This window comes from Platalea leucorodia (genome assembly GCF_965183815.1).
Source record: "Platalea leucorodia genome assembly, chromosome: 3".
Lineage (NCBI taxonomy): Eukaryota > Metazoa > Chordata > Aves > Pelecaniformes > Threskiornithidae > Platalea > Platalea leucorodia.
This window is the reverse complement of record NC_138825.1, coordinates 23,666,586-23,692,500: the sequence shown is the minus strand read 5'-3', so window position 1 is coordinate 23,692,500 and position 25,915 is coordinate 23,666,586. Positions and strand designations below refer to the sequence as shown.

Genomic DNA, 25,915 nt, shown 5'->3' with positions numbered 1-25,915 from the left:
GTTTATGTCTTACTTGATTCTCATTGTGCTTTCGGATAGATCCCAGTCATCCTATCTCACTTCTGTTATGTGTGTTTACCTGTGATACCGCGGGCAATGGCCCAGCTGCGCTTCTGAACGCCTGTGGCCCTTCGAGTACCTCTTCTACATGTTTCTTCATCTCTGGAAACAAAGCAGAGGTTCTGAGAAACAGCCTTGTCCCACCTAGGAGGGTGCGACTGGAAACTCCTGGCAAGTAAAACCTGTGATGACTTAATTCAGAAGGGAATATAGGGCTGAAGTAGGTGAGCGTGGAGAAAAAGGCTACTTGATCACTTTATAAAGTCAATGTTGATGTACAGGGGTGATAAATGGACTATGAAAGAAAAGCTTTATGGCATAAAGTTGAGGGACGCCTCATAGACTGTAATTTCCCTAGGGCAAAGGAGGGCAGCTGTCCTCCCGAGGTCAAAGCACGAGACATTCCCCATGTACACGCACTGGAGCAGGCACGGATGGAGCCTGGGATGTTTGTTGTGGCCAAAAGAGGCAGCGGAAAAACTGAATTACAGTCGTAGCCTAAGCATTTGGGGCTTGAGAGTTTCTGTCAAGTGTAGATGAGGATGTATTTACACCCTTCTGACAGGAGAGGAGAGCTCGGAGAAGGAGCAAATCCTCCCCCTCTCTCATCCCCCGCCGGCTCTGCGGGTAGCACCGGTTACCAGGCGGCCTGTCAGCGGGGAGCGGGGAGGCTTCCCCGAAACGCGCTGGGCAGCGGCAGCCGGCAGCAGGGCGAGTGGCGGCGCCAAGCCCCAACACCTCCGGCGGAGGGGCAGCGGGCAGAGCCTTACCCCCTGCCCCGCAACCTCGAACAGCCTTCCCGGAGGCGCCTAGTTCCTCCTCTAAAGCAAGGGGGGTAGTTGGCCCGATTACTTTAATAATAGGCGCAAGAAACATTAAAGCCTGCCTTTTTTAAAAAAAAAAATAAAATAAGCAAAAAAAAAGCCTGGCCGGAGTTGCTTTTTCTTCTCGGCTCCGGGGTGCCCCCCCCCCTCCCCCCCGGGGGTGAGGCACCTCGGCAGGCAGCGGGGCCGGCGGCCCGGCTGCGGCGAGTCGCTCGCCGCTTGCGCGGAGGGGAATAAATAGGCGGGCGGCGGCGCGGCCGGGGAGCCCTCCGCTCCCGCAGCCCCTCCACGTCACTTCGCGGCGAGGCGAGCACGTGGGGCGGGGAGGCCTTATAAATCTCCCTCTCCCTGCGCGGCCGTGATGTTATCTGCTGGCACCCGTCCCCTCCGCGCCGGGAGAGCCGAGGGGCCGGGGGCGGCGGGCGGGGGGCGCCGGGCGGAGCGCTAGATCCGCCGGGAGCTGCGCGCCGCGCCGCCGGGGCCGGGGCCAGCCCCAGCCCCGCGGGGGAGAGCCGGGGGAAGAGCGGCGCTGCGCCGCGGCCAGCGCCGGGCGGCCGCTCCGCGCCTGCGATCCGCGGGGAGGCTGTCGGGGCGGCGGCGCTGCCTCGCTGACTGCGGCGTGGGGTTGGCGTTTCGGAAGGAGGAGGAAGAGGAGGGAGCTGGAAAAAGCTCTGCGGCGCGCAGCGGCCCGGGCGGGGGTGGGTCGGTCGGTGCATGCAGCGCGGGGCGCACGCAGCAGCCTGCGGGACGCGGCCGGACGGAGGATCGCCGCCGCCGCCGCCGCTCGCCGCCGCCGCCGCGGGGGCAAGGCGCCGCCGCGGGGCCGCCGCCTGCCGCTCCGCCCGGCCGCGGGGGCCGGGGCTCGGCGCAGCCGGGCGCACACGTGCGCGCCTCTGCCGGCGCCGCCGCGGGGGCTGAGCGCCGCCGGGCGCGGGGCGGTGCCGCCGCCGCCGCCGCCGCTGCCCCCGTCCCTGCCCGCCGGGAGCCGCCGGGCGCCGCGGGCGCACGGCGGGGCTCAGCGCCGCGGCTCAGCGCCGCGCCGGCACCCTCTCCCCGCCGGCTGCGGCAGCGCCCTTTAATACCCATCACTGCCTCTTCTCCCCCTCCTTTTCCTTTTTTTTTTTTTTTTCGCTTCAATTTTTTGTTTTCCAGCCTGCCTCGCCAGCGCGCTGAGAACGGTCTCTCTTCCATTTACTTGATTCGCAGGTTTGTTTATCTGTTTGGGGGTTTTTCCTCCCCTTTTTTTGCTGTCCGGCTCACTCCACCCCCGAATTTTACCTAGTTGTAGCAACTTGCTGCTTTTTTTTTTTTTTTTTAATTATTATTGGTATTTTTTTAACTGACGCCTCCCGTGCGTTTTGCGATTGCAAGTCGTCCTTGCAGTCGGGTTTTTAACTGCATTTTGTCTGCAGATCTTCCCTTTGTTTGCACACATCCCCTTTTTATTTTTTACTTTTTTTTCCGTTGTTGTTCGTTGTTAAAGTCACTCTTTTTTTGGGGGGCGCTGTATTTAAACACTTAAAATGCACTGCTATCTCCTGAGCGTGTTTCTCACCGTGGATCTGGCCACCGTGGCTTTCAGCCTGTCTACCTGCAGCACCCTCGACATGGATCAGTTTATGCGCAAGAGGATCGAGGCGATCCGGGGGCAGATCTTGAGCAAACTGAAGCTCACCAGCCCCCCGGACGAGTACCCCGAGCCCGAGGAGGTGCCCCCGGAGGTCATCTCCATCTACAACAGCACCAGGGACCTGCTGCAAGAGAAAGCCAACCACAGAGCCGCCACTTGCGAAAGGGAGAGGAGCGACGAGGAGTATTATGCCAAAGAAGTTTACAAAATAGACATGCAGCCTTTTTACCCTGAAAGTAAGTCCGCTGTGTTTGTGCATGTGTGTGTAATTTCGCCCCCGAGGCTTGGCAGTGCCCAGCGCCTTCAAATACCAGCCCCATGCATCATCATCTGCCTCCTTCGCTCTTATCCTCCGCATCTCTTAGGTGGTGGCTTCTAGGGTTTCGTTTCGGTGGTGGGGTATACGCGTGCCTGGGTGGGTGGGTTGGGGGCTCAGCTGTCCCCCCAGACTCGCGAGGTTTCCCAGCCCCTTTTAAGTCACCCGGGAGCCCCTAAAGGTGCCTCTGCTTTCCACCACCCTGTACCTGAGCAAAGCTCCCCCCACCCAGGGTCCCGTTCCCTCCCCAGCACTGGGTTTAGCTCCCCCGCAGCCCCGTCTGCAGCCTCCAAAAAGAGCCAATATCTTTCCACTGCTGTTGTTTCCCTTGGAGTGTCTGGATCAGGCAGGTTTCCATCTCTCCATGACTGAAAAGAAAAGGAGGTCTTTAAAAAAAAAAAAAGTCACGGGCTTCTCTTCCGTCTGTGCCCCTCCAGAACGTTGTCTCACAGCCCGCTATTCAGGCTGGTGCCGAGAGAGGACAGAGGCACAGCCGTCCTCCCTCCTCTTCCCACTTCAGTCAGCCTCCCGTTTCACTTCATGGGCACTTTCATTTCAGGTGCAGAAAAAGTTTTCCCTCCTGGGTAGCCTCGGTTCTTGGAACCTGTCTCAGCCCGTCTGCCTTTTGCTGTTTTTAACGACCTTCTGCTGATCCACGCCACGTTTTGCACGAAAAAAAAAAAAGAAGGGTACAAATGCTCTGTGCTGACCAAATCCACTTAGAATGATTAACAATCATAATGGCGTGCCTTTTTGTTTTGGTAGTGAAGTTTAAGTGTATAGAGAAAAAAGAAAAAGCAGCACGCTCCCTTAAAAGAATCTAGATCATCATCATACTGAGGAAAGTGAAATACCAGAAGCAGAAAATAACTTCACCGTTCGCATATCCAAAACCTAGTCCCTACTCTTTTCATTTAGCTCGTGTTTCTCTCCTTCCCTCCCCCGCCACTTGATGCCCTATATACTTGCTCTCTGTTTTTGAAAAGCGCATACCTCTTGCTTAAATAGATAATGCAGCCATCTTGGTAACTTTATCCTAGAGTTTCTAATTGTGTTTTCCCCTTACTTATTTTTAGTTTAGCAAGTTGTAGCTTCGGGGCTTGCTCCGTCTTGCATGTGATAGTCCTAGGATGCCAGCCAAGGTATCTGAACCCCACGCTCGGTGCAGCTGCCTCCACTTCTTCCTTTATTCTTAAATGACAGCATCAGGTACAGGACATCCTGGCAGTCAGAGCCATTTTATTATTGTAATTATGGCACCATCCCTAATAGCTATGATAAATACACTCCACCCTTGTTACCCTCGGGGAAGAAATACTCTTTTTTTTTTTTTTTTTTTTTTTTTTTTTAAAAAAAAGGCATATATTTGGAGCCAAGTGGGTATAAGCAGAGAGGTTCCGTGTAATTCATAGCCATAGCGAGAACACAGAAAGCGTGCCTATTTTCCATGTTGGTACACTGTAGTATTTTGCTGGTGGTTTTGGTGGAATTCAGCACTTTGTTTTGAGACCTATCAGATCACACCCTGAGCAGGGGGATGAGCACCTATGGGCAAAGGTTAGGAAGACCGATAGGAGCGCCTTGGCTTGTGGAGTCGACCCTGTAGCAGAGGGTCTCTGAGAACTGTAAAATGCATCCATCCTGAGCACATCTGTCCTTTTTCCTCGCATGGGCAAACTACAAAGACCCGATAGTCCAAAATGCAGCTGCATACTTTCCAGAAAATTAAAATATCTGTGGTGTGTGACTTGGATGGTGCTGACAAAAGAGGATCTATTTTTAAAAATGTTGTCAGAGGCCAGATTTGTCCTGAAGTATTGATAGAGGTTTTGGAAGAGCAAAGGAGATTGCAGGTATCTACCAACAGAGTGCATCAGACGTTTGGGATCCGAGGGCCAGTTAGCAGCAGATCCAGTACTACTGTGCAAGGGCTGTCGCTAACATCAGAGTAAGTAGGTTAACTGTTTTTCCACTGCTCTCTAGTTATGCTGGATGGAGCGAACCTTTCCAAAAAAGACAGAAAGGAAGAAATCACTCCACCATATTTTAAAGGAAGAAGTTGAAAACGCGGCTCTGGCGGCTGCGGGCGCTTTCTCCTAGACGTCTCGGAGTAAATTTTTTTAACTCTACGGTTTCTGCTGCGTCGGAGGGAGGCAGGAGGGAGAAGGGGATCAGTGTGAACGCACTGGAGGTCAAAAGCTGCTGGAAGGAAGGCATGGGAAAGATCAGTGGTTCAGTTTTTACCACAAGTTGTTAGCATTCAGTAACTGACTACAACCCAAGTATTACAAATATGCTCTAATTATACTCACAGTCAGCAATATATCACTACAGATCGCTGATAGGTCTTTGTGGGGCATTTTGTAAAGTTCAGACTAAATATTTTTAGCAATGAGGAGATTTAAAAGGAAAACTATAAGAGATATTGTATATACCCTAAGGCATATTTTGTCTTAAATATTATCCTTGGCCTGTACTGTACTGTATAAATACAGTAAATATGAATAGAACTGGCAAGACGCCAATCTCCTGGGATGAATTTTAGTCAAGAAGGTATTTATGGGATATAAATAATACTGTGTCAACATTTAAAGAAGGGATCTGATTAGTTTTGAATTTATTCATATTAATCTTTTCACATGCTGTTAGTTTAAGGCTCAAAGTAAAGTTATGCTAAGGTTTACTGATAGTTTGCACTGAGGAAGTAAGGGGGCATCTGGCATCTGGCTTGACAGTCCAGTTGAGGTTAAAGACACACCAGGTCAGAATATACATGGAAATTCAGCAAGTCAGGGACTGCCGGACCCAAAAACAACAGATGTGAAAAGTAGTGGTGGAAAAAAATACTACAAAGACGTCTGGAAAAACGAAAAAGCTTTTGTCTGTCAAGCATGCCTGCCTGCATTGGGCTCGCGACAGCGTGGACTAGATACTGAAAGTGTGAATCTGTCCGAAGTCAGCAGTCAGAAGTTGAGTTGTTTTACGGAGCGGTATAAAGAGGGAGGTGGGATATGGAAACCGAGCACAACATCAGAGAGAGTTCTTGAGAATTCTGTGCCTGGGCGAAGTTACCAGAGTAGGTGCTTAATACTGATTTCTGTGAAAGCTGAATCACATTAGAAGTTTATTACTTATCAGTTCTTCATTGATTGCCTAGGGCCTGATACTTAAGCTAGTTATTTATTTGAGGCTGGGTGATAATCACCATTGCACTGATAATAAACAGAAATTTAATGCCAGCACAGTTAAGGATTGCGAATTGTAACACTAATGCATAACTGGGATACTTGAGGAAAACAGGCAACACATCTATGCGGGGCCTGGGGCCCAATTCCGTCATCTGCATTCATGGCAATTTTTATCACAGTCAGTGAGCTGGTCGGTACTGATGGCTTAAGGCTAATGCAGGTAAATGTTCAAGTTTTCTGCATTCTTGGAGATAGGTCTGAAAGTACTCAGTAGCCTAAGAAATCACAGTTCTTCTGGGTTTGGGCCTGGTTTTGCAAGGATTTTAAACTACTTTAGTATGAAAGAGCCTCCACGGGTTCCAGCCTGCGCTGGGTGGTAGGATTAGTCTTCTCAGGAGCTCTGTACTATGAATATTACTTTACATAGACCGTCGTTCTGCTGAATATTCGCCTCATGAAAGACAACATTATAAACTGGCAGGGCACAATGACATGCTTCTACTTTATCAGCAAGGACTCAATTTACCAGCAATTATACATATGTGGGCTCCTTGTCTTCAGGGTACCAGAATTACTCACGCAGGGGCGGCTGTGCTCCGCGTCTGCCGGCACTGACTGCATCATTACCACGATGTTAACAGTTACGGCTGCGTGGCTCGCGTGTGTTTGCATTTAGCAGAACGCAGAACTTAATCTTTCAGGATTTCCTATGTTGTTAATGATATGGAAACAGTCTCAGAAGGAATACCTTATTTTAAAACCTTCTGGCTATGCTGGCCCTATGGTCGTGTTCTGGAGCACCACTTGTAGGAGGTGTTTGCCAGGCTTACTCTCTGGTTTGCAGAGAGGACCTGAAGCAATGTGAAGGCTTCCCTGAGGAGAGACGGAGGAGGAACAGTTCCTTGCTCCTTGTTTCATGAATGGCACTTATTGCAATCTTCCTAGGTGGTGATGAAAAAAACAAGAAATTGCAAATGGCTTTAAAAAGGGGCAGGGTAATTTTCTGGACAGTAGTCCTCCACATACTAAGAGGGATAATAAAATAACATGCTCTGGTGCACTAACCAAGGGCAGCTGAAATCAAAGAGAGCTCTCTTCTTCCACTCCCACTCACGTGGAGCAGGTGGTGGGGTGCACCACGTGTGTTTCCTGCCTGCCTTCTGAATCACCAGCGACTTGCTGTAAGCAGGGCGCCAGGCTGGGAGAGGGGGAGGTCCACAAGCTGGCCTGGCATGGTACCTGGTCCCTGCCTTTCTTCCAGAGGATGAAGCCTACAGAAAAGCAAAACACCCGTGACACCCCTCTTTAATACTGTAAGGTCAGAAGACCTGCAAGACAGAAATGTAGGGCTATATTCCCTAGTCCTTTCCGTAACCCTCCTTGAGTTTATCATCTCTGGTGTCTGTTTTAAAGAGGCACTTTCACTCCAATTTGGTGAGTGAAAAGGTTAGATGTGCATCACTGCCCCAGCTGCTCCCCACCCCCAGCCCGTTGGCACTGCAAGTGTTTTACAGTCCCAGAGACCTATCTGGAAATGTGCCCTTGTCTTCTGCTCGTGGCTGGAGATGTGCAGGGAGTACCCAGAGCTCATGCCACTCTTGCTGGCTCCACTTAACTGCAGGACTGGGTGTGAGTAGGTGATTGTGCCAGGAAAGCAGAGCATCATCTTCATTAGCTGCTGGTTTTAACCTTGCTCATCCTTGGTGCGCTGCATGTGAACAGTTAGTTTGAAGTTAGTACTTCCAGCATTTTGCTGTCAGTTTGAGATTCCTGCCTTCACCAGAGCTGAGCAAAAAGATGAATGAGAACTCCTGGCTGTCGTCCTCGGTGAGCTTCTTCAGCACGGGTCTGAAACATGCATGGAGTTTCACACACATGAATGGACTCATTAACATTAAGGCTCTGTGTATGCCTAATTAGCTTCCTGAATTGGGGCCTGGTTTATGGCACATTTGCAGGGATGAGCAAAGCCAGACAGTTCAAATCCCTCTCACTGTGTTGAAATCTGTCATTTGGGCATCGGAGCCCAGTGAGAAGGAAATGCTTTACAGGATTTTTTAGAGAGGAAAGAAGAGGCTCTTCAGTACTCCCATGATCCCAAAGAAGGCTGACCCTGTTGGGCAGTTGGCTTCTTTTGCCTTTGCAGTGTCTGTGCTAGAGTGCTCCTGTATTGCAGACAAAGAGAAGAACCCCAGGGTATGGTGACAAAATGAGTCATGAGTGAAGACACACAAATGTTTCCATTCCTGTTGTGAAACCACATGCTGCACATTTTCAAGCAGACAGCTTTTAGCTTGAGGATGACACGCTCCCCAGGTATTATTTAATGTAATACTGTGTTACAGATGATTCTGCTGATTTGTTTAGACTAAAAAGTTTGTTTTGGTCGTTTGTTTAGGGAAAGTTTGCATCCTGCCTTCAACCACAGGCTGTTGCTTGTTTCCCGTTCAATCTGTGATGTGGACTAGGAGGTGCCTAGCTCCAGCATCGCTGTCAGTTGGCTTCCTGTAGTAGTCTATCTGAAGCAGCTATGTTTCTTCTTAAAACAGCTCCCCCACGCTTATCCTCGCTGTCCTTGCTGCTGTTAAGTGATTGCAGCTGGGCACCCAACTGTACAAGACATACAGCTGCAAGGTATAGAGGAGAAACTCAAAGATTTGTCTGTGACAAGAGGGCGAGGAGTTGAAAAGAAACTTAGTGTGAAGTGTTGTGTTTTATCTCCTTCCAGTGTGACCAGTTGTTTTTGAATTTATGAATGACTCATGAGCCTGTTTAGTACTGTGGTTCTCTTAGCTCGAATGGCACAGGATTGGCCCTGGAGAAATGAAGTGCTAGACCTGGCTTCGTTAGACCTGTCTGGTGAGCAGGTTTTTACATGTTTTTGGTGCTCTGTGAGTTGGTCCAGAGTAGAGAAGTTGCCTCTCTGGGTAGCGTAGCGTTGTCTAAACCAGCCAGGTTTTCCAAAGGGAACTGCATTGCAGTTCATGCATGCTGCTTGGAAAGCTCCTGGCTCCTTGCGGAGGAGGTCAGGTGGGATGAGTTTAGGCAGCAGCACCTCGAGACTGCTCGTTCACTGTGGAAAGACAGGCTCCACTGAAATACATCTTGTGTTGCTGTTTGGGTCCTCTGGTATCCACGTTTGGTTTCTAGGAGATGCTAGACCTCGCAGGCATCCCTGCAGCAGATTTATGACTGAGACTGTGGAGAGGATCTTTAGAACATCTGTCCCTCATTCAGGTTTTCATTTGGACAATAAGCGAGGGCTGCTTCTAATTTCATGTGTGATGCTCATTGACATGTTCAGGTCTTCGTTGTAGAGCTGAGCTCTTTCCCACTGAAACCCCCTTAGGGCAGGAGCCTCTTTTTGTTGTTATATAGGACCTAGCACAGTGGGATGCTGACTTCAGGTTATTACAAATAACTGTATAAAGTATAAATGATAAGTTGATTTCATAGCTGACACTGCTTTGAGCTGGAGGTTGGACTAGATGTCTCTCCCAACATGAATTAACCTGTGATCCTCATAATACTACATTTTAATACAAGAAAAACAATGCATTGTGTTTCAACTTCCATAGGCTGGTCTTGATTCAAGTATCATCAAATTTCTAAAGATGTGTTGTTTTCTGTCAATCTTGGATTGTCCCTCTGTTGTAGCTTTCTTGCACCAAAATGTTCCTGTTTTTCTCTCCCTCTGCACGCATTTTTCTTTTACTTTTCCTGTGTGATTGTTGCTTTTCAAATAAGCATGGTAGGTCGCATGAAAATAGACTACTGTATTACACTTCAGCAAAAGCTGTGGCATCATTTTAGGCAAACTTGGGGGAGGGGGAAGGGAAATGTTGTGATACTGACCTTTCACTTTGCTTGTTTGGCTCCTTCCCACCATATCTAACCCACACTGCACTGACAAATACCACATCTGTCTTGACAAGCGAGTTCACAAATAACCATTCATTCAAAACTTGGAGCTGCTGTAAGACTCCTTATGGGTTGCTTAATCTGACAGTTGTGCATTTGAGCAGCGACTTTGAAGAAAAGACTTTGCAGAATGACCGTAAGTTCAGTCTGACTTCGTGAAAACTAAGAGGGAGGTCTTGTGTGAAAGAGGATACTGTACTTAAGTGTATGTGTGCGTGTGTGCATGCGTGCACACATGCGCGTGCATATATTTAAGAGCATTAAAACATCTGTTGTTGCCAAAGCCCAAATTGGAATGTTCTGGGAAAGATAATTTAATTTTTAGCTTCTGGATTCATTTCAGTGATGGTAATTTCAACACTTCCTGGGGAGAGTCTATCAGTGGTTATGTGCATCAAATGCAGCAGTAAATCTGTCATTCTTTCCATTTCAGTTTTTCAGGCTTACAACTTCGTTATTTTTCCCTGTTTGGCTGGTGTTAGTATCCAATGTTTTCACTGGCTTCATCTCTTTTAAACCCCTGCCTTGAATTTTAAAAGGCGAGCTAAGCCTGTTGAAGTTCCTTCTCTTACTTGTTTTTGTTTACGTATAGCATTTGCAATTCAGCAGCTAGCTCAGCTGAAATAATGATGGTAACTTATCTTTACCATAGTGATGACTGAAAGATAGGAATCAGAACATGTTGGTTTTCATTTCTTGGGGTGGAAAAAAAAAAAAAAACCCAACGCACAAAAAACCCCAACCCTCTAGGTGGACTTTGTACTCAGTAGGCTGAAAAACTAATAGATCTTAGCAGCACTGACTCTTTTGAAGTGGTCAGAGAGTACCTAGCAATCCCATACCTGATGAAGGCTTCGTGCAATAATACTTATTAATCCTGAGCCCACAGTTGTGTTTACAAATGATCTACAGTACCCCAAACTGAACAGAGAATAGTCCTTGCTTATTCGAGTAGGCATTGTCCAATATGTATAAAATGACTTTTTTTGGGCTTTGGGCAAACAGTCATAAAGACCTTCTCTAGGACTGCCAAGATGTACACTAGGAAGAAGAACACCTGCAAAGCTTCCCATCTTCCAAGTGATGTGTAAAAACGATGCAGCAAATTTACCCTCTTCAGATGCAGCAGTGGGTTGAAATAATGGCAGAAGTGGCTGGCAGGCACAGCATGGTCGGGGTCTAGCCTTCACCGGAGCCTGTGGCAGGCTGCTGCTCCTTGTCCCACCTCTGCTTGGTCGGAGGGGTGGCCCAGGTTAGCAAAGCTGAGAGATGTCTCTGCTCCCCCATGAATGTGACGATGGAGGGGCAACTTCTCCCTTTGCATCGCAGTTCCTGGCCTTCGTGCTTGGAGGTTTTGATGCACTTTTTGATCCACTTGATTGGATAATACCGAAACAGAGCACTTACCTAGTAAGCAAAATTTCCGGATTTCAGGTCCACTGACACATGCTGTACCAGCAGTTCATTTCTTCATCAAAATGCCTGCAGGGGATATAGGGGGATATTTGCCCTCAGGGAAGGCTAAGTGATACGTTGTATTCTCCAACGTGATAGGACATTTTAAATTGCCTGGAGATGTGTTGGATCCATGCAGATCCTTGGTGTTCTCATTCTCGCCCAATCTCAGAGAGATCCAGCCCAGTTTTCTTGGCTGTTGTAACTGGCTCTGGGCCTCCCTGGCAGAGCAAGGGCTGTATATGTCTTGTGCCAATCGCTGCTCTATACTCAAATTTTTCCTGATGCACGCTTTGGAAGTGAAGTAGCCACATTTCGACATTGAGGTATGCTGAAAGATGTCTGTACATTTCATTTTTTGTGCTTGTTGCGTGTTTACCTAGCATATAATGGCAGGCTATTGGAGCAGACATATATACATCTTTGGGTTTGTGAGTGAGGAACAAGTTCCAGCTTTCTTGAAAATAAATCTGCTGTTCTGATCTGGTGGTGTGATAGGAACTGAGAGGCTCCCTGCCAGCGTATACAGTTTGGAAAGCAAGGGAGCTAAGCGAGCAGCTTTGTCCCAGTTAGGAGGGACTGGGAACAGATTGTTGGGGGTCTGGGCTTTCTCTCCTTCTTTGAATCTGGATTTCCCCATCCCAGCTTGCATTTCTCCCCAGTGCTAGGAGCCATGTATTTGGAAACTTCACGTTCCCCTTGCTAGTCAGGGAAGAAAAGAACCCCAAAAGGATCTAGAAAAAGATCTTTATAAAGGTGGCCAGATACTGAATGACAACAATATCACATGTCTGAAGGAACTCACCTCCTTCCAAGTTGAAGTCCTATTGTTTGCCCACTTTATTGGGAGACTTAATTTTCTCTGGCTGGAAGCGTATTTGTTGAGGTAGAGTCTGGAAAGGAATCTGCCTCATGCACACTTGCCACAAGGCCAGCTATACATGTGATACAGTCAAACCTTTCCATTTTTCTGCCTTTTGAGAGTATGTTCCCCAGATTAAGGGCCCTGGTCCAAAGCCTGCTGAAAACACTGGAAGTCTTTCCATTGACTGCAGAAGTCTTTGGATCAGGTATTAAGTGCCATTCCTTTGTTTCAGGGAAGAGCCACATCTTCAAGATATATTGGGGTGTATTACTGTAATGTGGTGCTTTCCCTTTTATTGAGTTGCCACTGGAGATGTTCTTCTGCATAAGGCTTTACAAAAGAAAGAAGAATCACTTTTAAAAATAAACACCTTAGTAGGTTATTTGATGGCAGATGTCGTCTGGGAACAGCATATGGCAGCAATACGGCAAGAATTGCAGAATGCAGAGAAGGAGGCATGAGTTCATGTCCTGTACTTCTTAGGTATTCCACACCTCCCCCTGCCTAAAATAAATGACCATCTGACCGCAAAGGTCTTGGCAAATAAACATGCCGTAATATATCTCTATCATCCTCCCTACAGCGAGTTTTTGTCTAGAAGCTCATCACTCCACATCCAGAAGCTTCTTATAAACACATGCAAAATCAGACCTCAGCGCCCAGAGCAGGGAAGAATCTAAAGGCTGTGAATAAGAATGTGGCAAATCCCTGTGCAGTGGACTGTAAAGAAAGGTCAGGGCTAAGCCAACAAGGTGTTTTTATGTTATCAATAAAATCCTAAAAGTTGGTTCTGAATAGAGCTGGAGCCAGGAGAACAACTTCTGAAAGTCAGTTTGCTGCATGATATATGCTGAGTTTACAAGCTGGAAAGCCAAGTAGTTTGGGAACAGGAGCTGTGCTTATAGCATGAAGGTGCATGTGGTTTTACGTAAAGCCTCTCTGACTTGATATGTCTCAGAGTGGCTCATGAAATGAGTTAACTTTTGAGGTACGTTTTTTGTATGCATGAAAAGTTGGAGCAATTTAATTTGAGTCAGTAAAGCCACTCCAGATTTTTCCTTGTGGTGTTGAAACTGGAGTCTGTGCAGTGATTATTTAGGCAAGCAGAATAGTCATTGTGGCTGGGGTTTTAAGCAGCACCTAAAGGAGTGGTTCCTTTGTAGCCTTTGAGAATCCCAGCCTTTTATTCGGATGAAGCCTGAGTCAGGTAAATCTGCTTTGCTGTTTAGAAATGTCCTGAATGCTGTTTTATATCGTGTTTGTACTGCTGCTATGTACTTTTCAAAGCCTGGGAGGACTCAACATCCACCACAGGTTGTTGGGGTTTTGTTTGTTTGTTTTTAAAAAAAGAAAGGAAAAAAGCTTGGTTTATATTTTATCTATGTGGTACTTCCTGTGTCCCGTTGGGATGAGATTTGATCCAAAGCCACTTGATGCGGGATATGAAACCAAAGAGCTTGGTTCTCATTTAATCTAAGGCAATATTACAATGTCACAGGCTATAAAGTGCCTTTATGCAACGAGAGCCAGACCTGCAAGCAGGTTTCTGATTGAACATGAATGTTGCCTTACAACTGAAGGAGATACTCATTTCAGCAGGGGTGAGATGTTCTTCTCAGGGTGTAACGTTCCAGGTCTGTTCACACTCATAGCTAATGACTAATTGATATCATACTGTACTTTAGAAAGGATGAGACTGACATTGCTCTAGGAGGCTTTGAGTTATGGTAGAATGGACACTTACAGATTAAAAAAGCTGGAAGCCATCATGATGGTCTTCTGGTCTCCCTATCTGCATTTTCCAGGCCATTGAGTTTTGCTGAATTAATTCCTTTTTGAAAGGGAGTTCACACCATGCTTGGTAAATTATTCCAGTGATTAATTACAGTCACTAGAAACAAGCATCTTTGTGTTTTAAGTTGTTTAGCTTCAAGTTCTAGCATTTGAATCGGATTTAAACCTTCACTTGCTATTTTGAAGACCAGTTATCAAATTTGTGGGCATTGTGTAGGCACTCGCAGGAGAGGGACGTTTTGCAGGCAGGAACTGATCTGGCTGAGAGCAAGCTGGCGTGCCTGCTGGAAGACCCTGCAATGAGGCAGCCAGGAGCTCAGCATGGGCCGCTTTACCCGACTTTGAGCGTGTTTCAGATCCATAGACTGTGATTGAGCCACAGCTCTTTTAAGTTTAACACTCTGTTCTCCTTGAGACACTTCCTAGCCTTTTCAGTTATTCTCACTGTTCCCCTCTGAAACTCCTCTGCTGTATTCATATACTGCTGAGATTGTGGACAACAGTATTGGACACAGTATTTCAACAGTGGCTGTGCTGTTATCAAGTACATGCATGTTGCAGACTCTGCTCTAAGTCAATATTACACAGTTCATGCAGCTAATTTTGTCAGTAACTTTGCCAGGAGTGCTACAAGGAGAAGTAGAACCAAACAGTTACGAGCACGGTGGTTCACCTAGCTTGGAGGTATCGCAGAGGTTAAGTCAGCCTATGCTCTGCGTCAAAACTGCTTCCATAAAGAAAGGAGATTCTCTTCTGAGGGGAACAGCAGGCCCAGTATGCAGACCGGACCCACTTCTTAGGGAAGTCTGCTGCCTCCCTGGGGCCCGAGTTAAAGACGTGAAGAGAAAACTTCCTGCCCTGGTATAGCCCTTAGGTTATTATCCATTATTGATTTTTCAGGTAGGCAGTGATGAAGTTGCAACTAGAAGTCCAAGGGCAATCAAGAGAGACTTCAGGGCCTTGGGACGACTGGTTAAGGGATCAGGAGCACAAGCAGTGTTCTCCTCTATCCTTGTAGTTGCAGGGAATGATGAGGGAAGACACAAGAAGAGCCAGCAGGTCAATACCCAGCTCTGAGCCTGGTGTCACTGGCAGAATTTAGGTTTTTTTGATCATGGGTCTGTCTACACAACACCAGGCCTGCTGGCAACAGATGGGGTACACCTGTCTCAAAGAGGGAAAAGGATCCTTGCACAGGAGTTAGCAGGGCTCATTGAAGGAGCTTTAAACTAGATTTGAAGGGGGAAAGGGATAAAACCAGGCTTGTTAGAGATAAGCCTGGGGGCGGCATGCCAGTGTTTGAGGGACAGTGTGCTGGCGAGGTCCTTTGGTCTGCCATCTCAGTGGAGGTAGGGGATGGAGATCCATGTGGCAGCAAAGACGTAAGGGTTATGGATGTGTTAGAAACCATGGAAGCACCCGAGAATGATCACATAGGAGTTAGGGTTTCACCCCCCAAAAAGGTGGTGGGATCAATAGCCCAACTGAAGTGCATCTACACCAACGCACACAGCATGGGCAACAAACGGGGAGCTGGAAACCATTGTGCAGCAGGAAAACCATGACATAGTTGCCATCACGGAAACATGGTGGGATGACTTGCACAACTAGAGTGCTGCAATGGATGGCTATAAACTTTTCAGAAGGGATAGGCAAGGAAGGAGAGGCAGTGCGGTAGCCCTGTATCTTAGGGTGCGTTTTGATTGTCTAGAGCTTAATGATGGTGACAGTAGGGTTGAGTGTTTATGGGTAGGAATCAGGGGGAGGGCCAACAAGGCAGATGTCGTGGTGGGAGTCTGTTATAGACCACCCAACCAGGATGAAGAGGTGAACAAAGCATTCTATAAGCAGCTGGGAGAAGTCTCACAATCACTAGCCCTCGTTCTCATGGGGGACTTCAACAGCAGGTGTCTGCTGGAAATACGATACAGCAGAGAGAAAGCAGCCTAGGAGGTTCCTGGGGTGTGTGGGAGATAACTTCCTGTGCAGCTGGTGAGTGAGCCAACTAGGGAGGGCACCCGCTGGACCTGTTGTTTGTGAACAGAGAAGGACTTGAGGGTGCTGTAATGTTTCGAGGCTATCTTGGGCATAGTGATCATGAAACAATAGAGTTTTTGATTCTTGGAGAAGTAAGGAGGGAGGTCAGCAGAACTGCTACCTTGGACTTCCGGAGGGCAGACTTTGGCCTGTTTAGGAGCCTGGTTGACAGGGTCCCTTGGGAGGCAGTGCTGAAGGGCAGAGGAGTCCAGGAAGGCTGGATGTTCTTCAAGAAGGAAATCTTAAAGGTGCAGGAGCAGGCTGTCCCCATGTGCCAAAAGACGAGCTAGTGGGGGAGAAGACCGGCCTGGCTGAACAGAGAGCTTTGGCTGGAACTCAGGAATAAAAGGAGAATTTACAACCTTTGGAAGAAGGGGCAGGCGACTCAGGAGGACTACAAGGATATCGTGAGGTTATGCAGGGAGAAAATTGGAAGGGCCAAAGCCCAACAGGAACTTAATCTTGCTACTGCTGTAAAAGACAACAAAAAATGTTTCTACAAATACATTAGCAACAAAAGGAGGGCTAAGGAGAATCTCCATCCTTTATTGGATGCAGTGGGAAGCATAGTGACAGAGGACAAGGAAAAGGCTGAGGTACTTAATGCCTTCTTTGCCTCAGTCTTTAATAGTCAGAGCAGTTGTTCTTGGGGTAGCCAGCCCCCTGAGCTGGAAGACAGGGATGGGGAACAGAATGAAGCCCCCATAATCCAAGGGGAAATGGTTAGCGACCTGCTACACCATGTAGACACATACAGGTCTATGGGGCTGGATGGGATCCACCCAAGGGTACTGAGGGAGCTGGCGGCGGCGCTCACCCAGCCACTTTCCATCATCGCTCGGCAGTCCTGGCTAACCGAGGAGGTCCCAATTGACTGGAGGTTAGCAAATGTGACGCCCATGTACAAAAAGGGCTGGAAGGAGGATCCGGGGAACTACAGGCCTGTAAGTCTGACCTCGGTGCTGGGGAAGATCATGGAGTAGATCATCCTGAGTGCCATCACAGCACGTACAGGACAACCAGGGGATCGGGCTCAGTCAGCATGGGTTTATGAAAGGCAGGTCCTGCTTGACTAACCTGGTCTCCTTCTATGACAAGGTGACCCGCTTAGTGGATGAGGGAGAGGCTGTGGATGTTGTCCACCTGGACTTTAATAAAGCCTTTGACGCCATTTTCCACAGCATTCTCCTGGAGGAACTGGCTGCTGATGGCTTGGATGGGCGCACTCTTTGCTGGGTAAAAAACTAGCTGGATGGCTGGGCCCAAAGAGTTGTGGTGAATGGACTTAAATCCAGTTGGCAGCTGGTCACAAGGGGTGTTCCCCAGGGCTCGATATTGGGGCCAGTTCTGTTTACTGTCTTTATCAGTGATCTGGACGAGGGGATCGAGTGCAACCTGAGTAAGTTTGCAGATGACACCAAGTTGGGTGGGAATGTTGATCTCCTGGAGGGTAGGAAGGCCCTACAGAGGGATCTGGACAGGCTGGATCGATGGGCTAAGGCCAATTGTATAAGGTTCAACAAGGCCAAGTTGTCAGGACCTGCACTTGGGTCACAACAACCCCATGCAATGCTACAGGCTTGGGGAAGAGTGGCTGGAGAGCTGCCCAGTGGCCTGGGGGTGTTGCTTGACAGCCGGCTAAATATGAGCCAGCAGTGTGCCCAGGTGGCTAAGAAGGCCAACAGCATCCTGGCTTGTATCAGAAATACTGTGGCCAGCAGGCCTCGGGAAGTGATCGTCCCCCTGTACTAGGCACTGGTGAGGCCGCACCTCGAATACTGTGTTCAGTTTTGGGCCCCTCACTTCAAGAAGGACATTGAGGTGCTGGACCGTGTCCAAGGAAGGGCAACGCAGCTGGTGAAGGGTCTAGAGAACAGGTCATATGAGGAGCGGCTGAGGGAGCTGGGGTTGTTTAGCCTGGAGAAAAGGAGGCTCAGGGGAGACCTTATCTCTCTCTACAGCTACCTTGAAAGGAGGTTGTAGTGAGGTGAGTGTTGGTCTCTTCTGCCAAGTAACAAGCCATAGGACAAGAGGCAACGGCCTCAAGCTGCGCCAGAGGAGGTTTAGGTTGGATATTAGGAAAAATTTCTTTGCTGAAAGGGTAGTCAGGCACTGGAACAGGCTGCCCAGGGAAGTGGTGGAGTCCCCATGCCTGGAGGTATTTAAAAGACGGGTAGATGTGGTGCTTGAGGACATGGTTTATTGGTGGACTTGGCAGTGGTACGTTAACAGTTGGACTTGGTGATCTTAAAGGTCTTTTCCAACCTAAATGATGCTATGATTCTAAGTAAAAATTCATACTTGGGTAATTATCCACCAGAGTCGTGTGTCGTCGTGTCCGTCGTCCCCCCCCCCGCCAAGTCCTTTTCAGAGGTGCTGACTCTCAGGATGGAGTCCTGTAGTCTGTAAGTATGGTCTAGATTCTCTGTGTTACGCTTGTATTTTCATATTGATTCTACTGACATTTACATCTTGATGATTCAAGATTCAAGTCACTGTATTTGTGATGCATCTTCATTATTTGTCACATCCATATCATTATTTCATCTGCAGTTGGTTAATATTGGTTTAGTTTCCTTCCAGGTGATGGATAAAAATATTAGATAGTAGAGTGCTGTAAAATGAGCCTTATGGGACCTTGTTAGAAGCTTGTCTCTCAATAACGGGTTTCCTGTCTACCATTGTATTTTGAGTCTCATAAAAACACGAGACTTTGATTCATTTACTGCCTGGCCATGTTGGTGTCCTGTTGTTCCTGTTTCCTAATGAAATCATTATGTGCCACCAGCTTAAATGTCTTTCAGCTACCCAAGTACCTTATATTAAAACAGTTGTCTTACCAACAGGACTAGTGGTCTCACTGAGATTCTGGACCAGTGGGATCTGTTTTTCTTGAACTGATGTTGGTTATACTCCCTTAGTTCCTCTGAGCTGATTCTCATTCCTGTACTTTGCATATTTTTTCTGGGATCAATATAAGGCTGACTGTATATGTGAGATAGCATGGGTTGCCCTGTTTAGGCATTGTATATTAGCAAATATGTTCTGCCTCAAATCTTTAAGATATTCTCTAGTGTTTGGGATTTATTGAAAGCCAGTTTTAATAATTTAGATAGTTCCTTGGACAGCTCTTTCAAAAGTCTTGATGCAAGTTATCTGGTCTTGTGTTACAATGTCTGATTGTAGTAGCTATTGTTTTAAGACCACCTGAGTTGCTGCTGAAATAAAAAATAATAATTGTCTTTTCATCTTATGATTGCATGGCTTTTTTAATCTACAGAAGTATATTTCATATTTCTGTATTATTATTTCAACAGTTTTTGTCTTGTAATGGATGAATATCACTGTTAAGCTTCCTTAGTATTTAAGTAAATCTCATCTTTGAGTTTCTTGGCCATGAAGCTGGTACGCCCATTTGATTTTTCTCATCTGTTATCTGCAGTTCTTATTTTCTGATATATAGTAGTTCTCAGCAGCTATCACTTTTGCTTTTGTTTGTAATATATAGTTGCATTTTTTATCTTCTTATGGTTGCATTCGGTTTCTGCCCCAGACAGTTTTCTGACCTGAATGGTCTTATTTGTTGATTGTGGAACTATGTCATTTCTACCTGTCCAGCACACTGAGTGTACGTTCATTATCCTTTCAACTTTACTCTGTAAACGCTTCTGTCCAGTCAATTCAGCTCATCGTTGTATTCATCTTTGTATAACTGTCTCCTTCATAATACTAAAGCTGAATGTGTGCAATTCTTTGGGACTTCTTGATTTTGTGCAGAACATGAGGTGATCACTTCTACCTAAGCTATGAATCTTTCCTGTCACATCTGGGTAACCAAAGCACCTCAGTTCCATCTTCAGAGTAAACCGGTACCTGCATCTGGCTCCTTGAAGGTGCTTAGTTGTTGAAGTGCCAGGGGCCTAAAATAAGGGGTCTCCAGAAACCAGCTGATCAGACAGTTACCATATCTCAGCAGGAACCAGATATAAAGGCATGGCCTAATGGAGTTGGTTGCCCTTGTGCTGGTGGGAGCAGTGCCACCCACAGCTCCTAACTACAGAGGAGGAAGTAGGTGGTGATGGGTTATCTAGTGCTTGTATAGTTGGCAGCTCTTCCCTCAGAGAAGCAAGGGGCCAGACACCCCAGCTGTGAGGTTAGTTCTGTTGCCAGAAACCATAATTTTGGAAGGCAAATAATGTTTTTGGGGTTCTTTTCCACATTCAATAGCACAAGACATGGGAGACCTCCAAGTCACTGACTCAGTTGGTGACTCCATGTTGCAAAGTATTTAGTGGAGGTGTTCTGCCTACCTCACCCATTGGTCTGAGCCCTTAACCTATAGAGAAGTTCCACTTGTGTTAAAAATAGTGTAGAGGGCACAACGGATCATAACTCATCCTAGTAATTGGGACTTAGTAAAAGAACTGTGGAATTAGGAATATCTGTACTTAAGTAATAAGAGTTGATACTCTCATTGAGACCATCCTCTTAACACTAAACTGGAGCTAACTCTACCAAGTATCTTCAGGGAGCAATCTGGTTTTGACAAGTTACTGTATAAAAGGGAATGACCGGATATTCAACATTAATCTTCTCTCTGATAGCCATGATTTGGAGCTAGTTGTACATGAAGCTCTGCAGACGAGCTCCTCCAACCTTTGTTGTACTGTACTGTTTGTTCTGCAACTCCTAATCCTTCCATGTCTATCTCCATAGTAGTCTCTGGATTCAGTGAGCAGCCATGTTTCCCACGCAGTCCATGAAGCTTTTTAGGGATCTTCCGAAGCGAGCTGCCTGGGAGCTTCCTAAGCCAGTTGGAGTGAAAAGTAGAGGAGGGAGTTGAAAGCTAAGCACCTCTACGTGGGCAGGCGGGTGTGCATGTCCTGAATGGAGGCAGCTAGTAGCACTAACTTCTGCTGGCTGGAGAGTTTTCCCTAAGAGAGGTTTACAATCACTGTCCTTTCCTGTTCCTGATTTACACTGGACCAGGGTGTAAATAATTTTAATTGTAATTACTGTTATGAAGCAGGAAAGACTGCACGATTTAATGTGGTTAAAAACTTTCACTTCCCTCTGTCTCTAACATTCATCTATTACCCACTGTCTTTATCTTAATCATTTAAAGATGTGTTGCTTGTGCTTCGAGTCTGTGAATCTTGACTTCTCTGCAATGCAAAAAAATGTACAGTTTTCTTTTGCCTTTCCTTCTCCGTTACACTTTTACTTCTTGTATAATTCCTTTTTCTTTTTTTTTTTCTCCCCAGAGTGAAAGGGTTGGACAATCCAACCTGCTTTTCTTGAAAATGACTTGCTTTCATTTCCTCCTCCAGCCAGGGAATAGTTTGGAAAGGCTGTTCTCTGGACCCTGGGCCGAGCAGAAGGCAGCCAGCTGCGCCGCTTGCCAGGGGAACAGGAGCGCTTCCTGGCAGAGGTGGGGCGAGAGGAACAGAGCCTGTGCCGTGGGACTCGCTTTCATCTCCTCCACGCTCTGTGAGGCAGCCCTGAAATTTCCTGACCGCTTTTAAATCTTCCAGTTAGAATAGCTGAGCAGTGAGGCCCACTCGTTTAAAAAAAAAAAAAAAAAAAAAAGGAGGAGAGAGCAACTTGCTCTTATAAATAGCAATAGATTAAAAATACTAATCTGTGCTGGGCTATCCGGTGCAAGTTTCTCCGTGTGCGATTTTGAATACCCAGTAAGGGAAGCTGGGTGCTCTCACGTGCCTGGCCACCGTCACTATCACCTTGTGTGAATCTCCTTTTTGTATAATCGTCCACATATGATAATAGAATCGTTAAGGTTGGAAAAGACCCTTAAGATCATCGAGTCCAACCGTTAACCTATCACTGCCAAGTCCACCACTAAACCATGTCCCTAAGCACCACGTCTACCCGTCTTTTAAATACCTCCAGGGATGGAGACTCAACCACTTCCCTGGGCAGCCTGTTCCAATGCCTGACTACCTTTTTGGTGAAGAAGTTTTTCCTAATATCCAACCTAAACTTCCCCTGGCGCAGCTTGAGGCCGTTTCCTCTCGTCCTGTCACTTGTTACTTGGGAGAAGAGACCAACCCCCACCTCGCTACAACCTCCTTTCAGGTAGTTGTGTTCTGTTAAGAACAGGATCTAGGTCTATGGTTTATCCTATTTCATTATATTTAGCATATTTAGGGTTGGATGCCCGCTGTAATGTTCTGATTCCTGTATGGTTTTGGTTTTTTTTTTCTTTTTCAAAGTTGTGAGTATGTTTGGATTTGTGGGTTTGGTTTTGGAGCCCTGAGCGTTGCGGAGTATCTGAGCCCTATTGCTAAGGTGAAGTGTTTGGCAGGAGGAGTTGCTTCAGCATTGCATTCTGGCTTTGGGGACCTGCAGACAAGTTGCTGTCAGCACCACTGCAAGTGCTTTACTTCTTGGAGTATTCTTTGAAATGAAATTTTGCAGGTTTCCCGGTAAAACCTAATTAAACTTAATTCCTTAGTCTTCATTGTTGGGGCCGTTATCCGAAATACACGAGTGAGAAGACTTGTCTTCTAAGCCTCTGAAAAGAAGTTCGGAAGCTTCTATCCTCCTTTCATGGTTTCATCATAGACGTGTTTCAGAAGAGGTCCCAGTGTGAAAATGATTCCTGTGGAGAAGGCTTTCTGTTATTTGCCTCCAAGTCTAACATACCTAAATCTGTCACTGTTCTCTTGCCTTCTTCCTAAAGCATTTCAGAGGTATCTGGAGATGCTATGGATTCTCATGCCACCTTCATAAGTGATAGATTTCTCTCTATCTGTACTGGTTCAGCTTTTACCATGAACCTTAAGCGAAGTCAGCAAATGATGAGGGGTTCCTGGCTTGACTTAAAGTCACAACTGACAGAACCACTGGTGACAAAAAGTAACTCATCTGAGGAGCTGATTGCTACACTTTTATCAACAGTGGTGGGAAACCTCAAAGCAGTATGAAGCCTCAGTGTCATGATGAAACTTCTCTCATCCTCCCATGAAGTTTTCCAAGGTGGAAGAAACAATTTTTTTGACATATGGTAGAGGCTTTGTTTTATCTGCTTTTGTGCAAGTCTGGGTATGGTGAGATGAGCTTTACAAACTTCTAGTTTGGATTGTTGCAATTCATGCTCTTCAGGTTGGACGCAAAAATTACCGGTGGCTGACTCGGCTAAAAGCAGCCAATACCACCAAGAGCAAATACGTGACATGTGCTGCGCAAATGGCGTTTGCTCCTTCAGAGTCCTTCTGGTGAGAATTCATGTTTCTGACTGGAAGGTGGAAAGCCTGTGAGAGCCTGGGACCGTTCTGCCTTAGAGACTTTGTTAACCTCAAGCAAATACCAAAATACCAATCTTACTTTTAGCGTTAAGAAGCAGTGGTACCGTTTTTGGGTACTGACAGCTAAGCAGGTAGGCATGAGCGCTCTTAGTTCAAGGGCATTGGCAGCTATTCTGTGTTGTTTATAATTCTTTCATCACTTTTTGACAAGGAACTTTAAACTTTTATTGATGGCACCAAAGAAAAAGTTCTACGTGAAAGCAGTCTTGTTCTTCTATGCCAGAAAAAATGAAAAAAGAGGAAGAAGTTCACTCTGGATATTCCTTCCCACCACCCCCCTCGTCTTATTGAGAGGTGCTAAGTAAAACATCCATGGATAGGAACAGTCCATCTGGGGAGGCTGTAACTGCCCATGTTCAGTGAGTCAGGGCTCTCCACAGCTCCTGTAACAGAGATCCTTTTCTTTGCTCCCATTCTGGTCCTGCTCGTGCACCAGCCAACTTTCACCCCGTATTGCAGCTGCTGACAGAGAGGTTTTCTGATGTGTGGAGCCAAGGGCCAACCACAATTTGTCCATGTATTTACAGGGATCATTTCACTCCAGTAGAAGTGCGGCCAAATATTTCTTGATAGAAACATGCTGCATCCATCTAACAACACTATCCAATTGAGGCAAAGTGAAGAATGTCGTAATATTTGTATTACAGTAGTTGCTCAAGCCCCAGTGAGAGATCAGGACCCTGTTGCATGAGGCGCTGTTGATCTTGCAGTACTTTCTCCAGCCCTACAGACCTTCCCGTCTAAACTGACAAGTCAGATAATGATGCTCCGTGGTATAATCAGTTACACTGCAAAAGGCACGTGTGCTCAAAACCAGAGACTTTCATGTGATCTTGAATATTCCTTCATGTGATAGTGTTCATCATCTCGCAGCTGTGCTAGTCCAGCTTGCTTGTCTAGGAGGTGATCGTACATGAGAAATGGAGAAACTTCATGTGTCATTGAGTGCTACTGGTGGTTTTTTTGGTTTGGTTTGTTTGTTTTTGTTTTGTTTTGTTTTGTTTTTTTTTCAGGGCCAGACATTAATCTTGGCCTTACAGCCCCAATAACTATTATTTCTCATCAGCAGCATGGTGAGTCTGAAAAGGGAAATTAGAGTCAAGATGATATTTTCCCAGAAGATTACAGCAGTTATAATGGAGGTCAAACTTTTGGCTTCAGCTATTGGACTATTTTGCTTTAAACTTGAAATGCATGTCAGTGAAAGCAGCAAGTTCAAAGTTTAGCATGAAATAATGCCAAAGACTAAGGGGAAAAAAAAAAAAAGCATATCATAGTAATTTTACTAAAACTTTGCTGTCACTCTACATGCTGAATATAACTTCTCAAACAATATTACAAGCAATCGCAAGATAATGAATCACCAGTGGAGGAAAGCAACATAGCATCCTAGTTTGGGGAATTCAAGACCAGGAGATGGAGTATCAGTTATAATTATTTACTGTGTTGTTTTAAGCATGAACTTGATCTTAATACCACAGAGAATTTACTCATTATACTTGTATCATTATACATTTCAAATATCCTGGTATAAATTCCTTTAACACAAAGCTTATCTCTTTAACTTATGGAGCTGTTACGGTTTATTAGCTAGTTGCAGGATAGCTGAAGCAGACTTCCAAGTGCATTACCCAGGAAACTTTGAAGAAACATTGTTAATTTTTTAAGTGAATCTGTCTGTATATCTGTAGTTAATCGTAGTAGAAATCATTCCCACAGGAAGGGTTTTAGAAGCCTGTTGCTCACACTGGCTGCAGTGGGAGCTTTCTGTGCATGGCAGCTTCAGCTCCGTGCTCCCAGTTGTTATTACCTTGTTGTGTACTGGGCACGGCTTTGGCTGGCTGGAGGGCAGGTCTGTTGATGTTAGTAGAGTTCATGTATTGATCTGCACCCCCTGGGACCTGACCTAATGACATACGTTCTGGAATTAGTTTGTATAAATATATCTGACACATATAGGTATCAGTAGATGTATTCATAAAGCCTGTTCAGGAACTTCAGCTGTTTGCCAATAGCCAGTTATCACAGAAGAAACACAGAGCTGGAGAAACTTCAAGAGGCTGCTGCGTTGGTCCTGCATTAGAAGAGGGTGTAGGCTGTAGCCATGATATTCCAGATAGGTATTTGTGTAACTTTTTCTTAAAGGCTTCCAGTCACCACCGCAGCCTCCCCATGCAACCTGTTCTAATGCATCATCATTATCCTTGATGTCTAAAGGTTTTTTGTGATATCTAGCCCAAAGCTTCCTTGCTGCAGCTCAGAACTACATCACAGACATGGAAAATGGATCATTCCCCTGCTTTTTTGGCAGCTGTTTACATACCCGAAGGCTGGTTTTATGTAACGCCTTCAGTAGTCTTTTGGCTGAGCAACCCAAATTTACTCATTACTGTAGTAATCTCATTTCTATGCAGCACCTAATTGGGTAGATGCTTCTATTTTAACTAGGAACCACTGATAACTGCTTTCTCAGGGCAGTTTTCCAGTCTTGCAGCCT

General features: G+C 46.3%; 1 protein-coding gene across 1 annotated transcript in view; it reads left to right on the top strand.

Annotated features, from left to right (window-relative positions):
* Nucleotides 1-2,407: 2,407 nt before the first annotated feature.
* TGFB2 (transforming growth factor beta 2) overlaps nucleotides 2,408-25,915 on the top strand; it is a gene marked incomplete at its 5' end in the record, with an annotated part of 67,477 nt that continues 43,969 nt past the window's right edge. Inside the window, one exon of the mRNA XM_082307907.1 lies at nucleotides 2,408-2,750. Within this exon, the coding sequence (XP_082164033.1) occupies nucleotides 2,408-2,750 (343 nt within the window). The remainder of the gene's footprint in view (nucleotides 2,751-25,915) is intronic.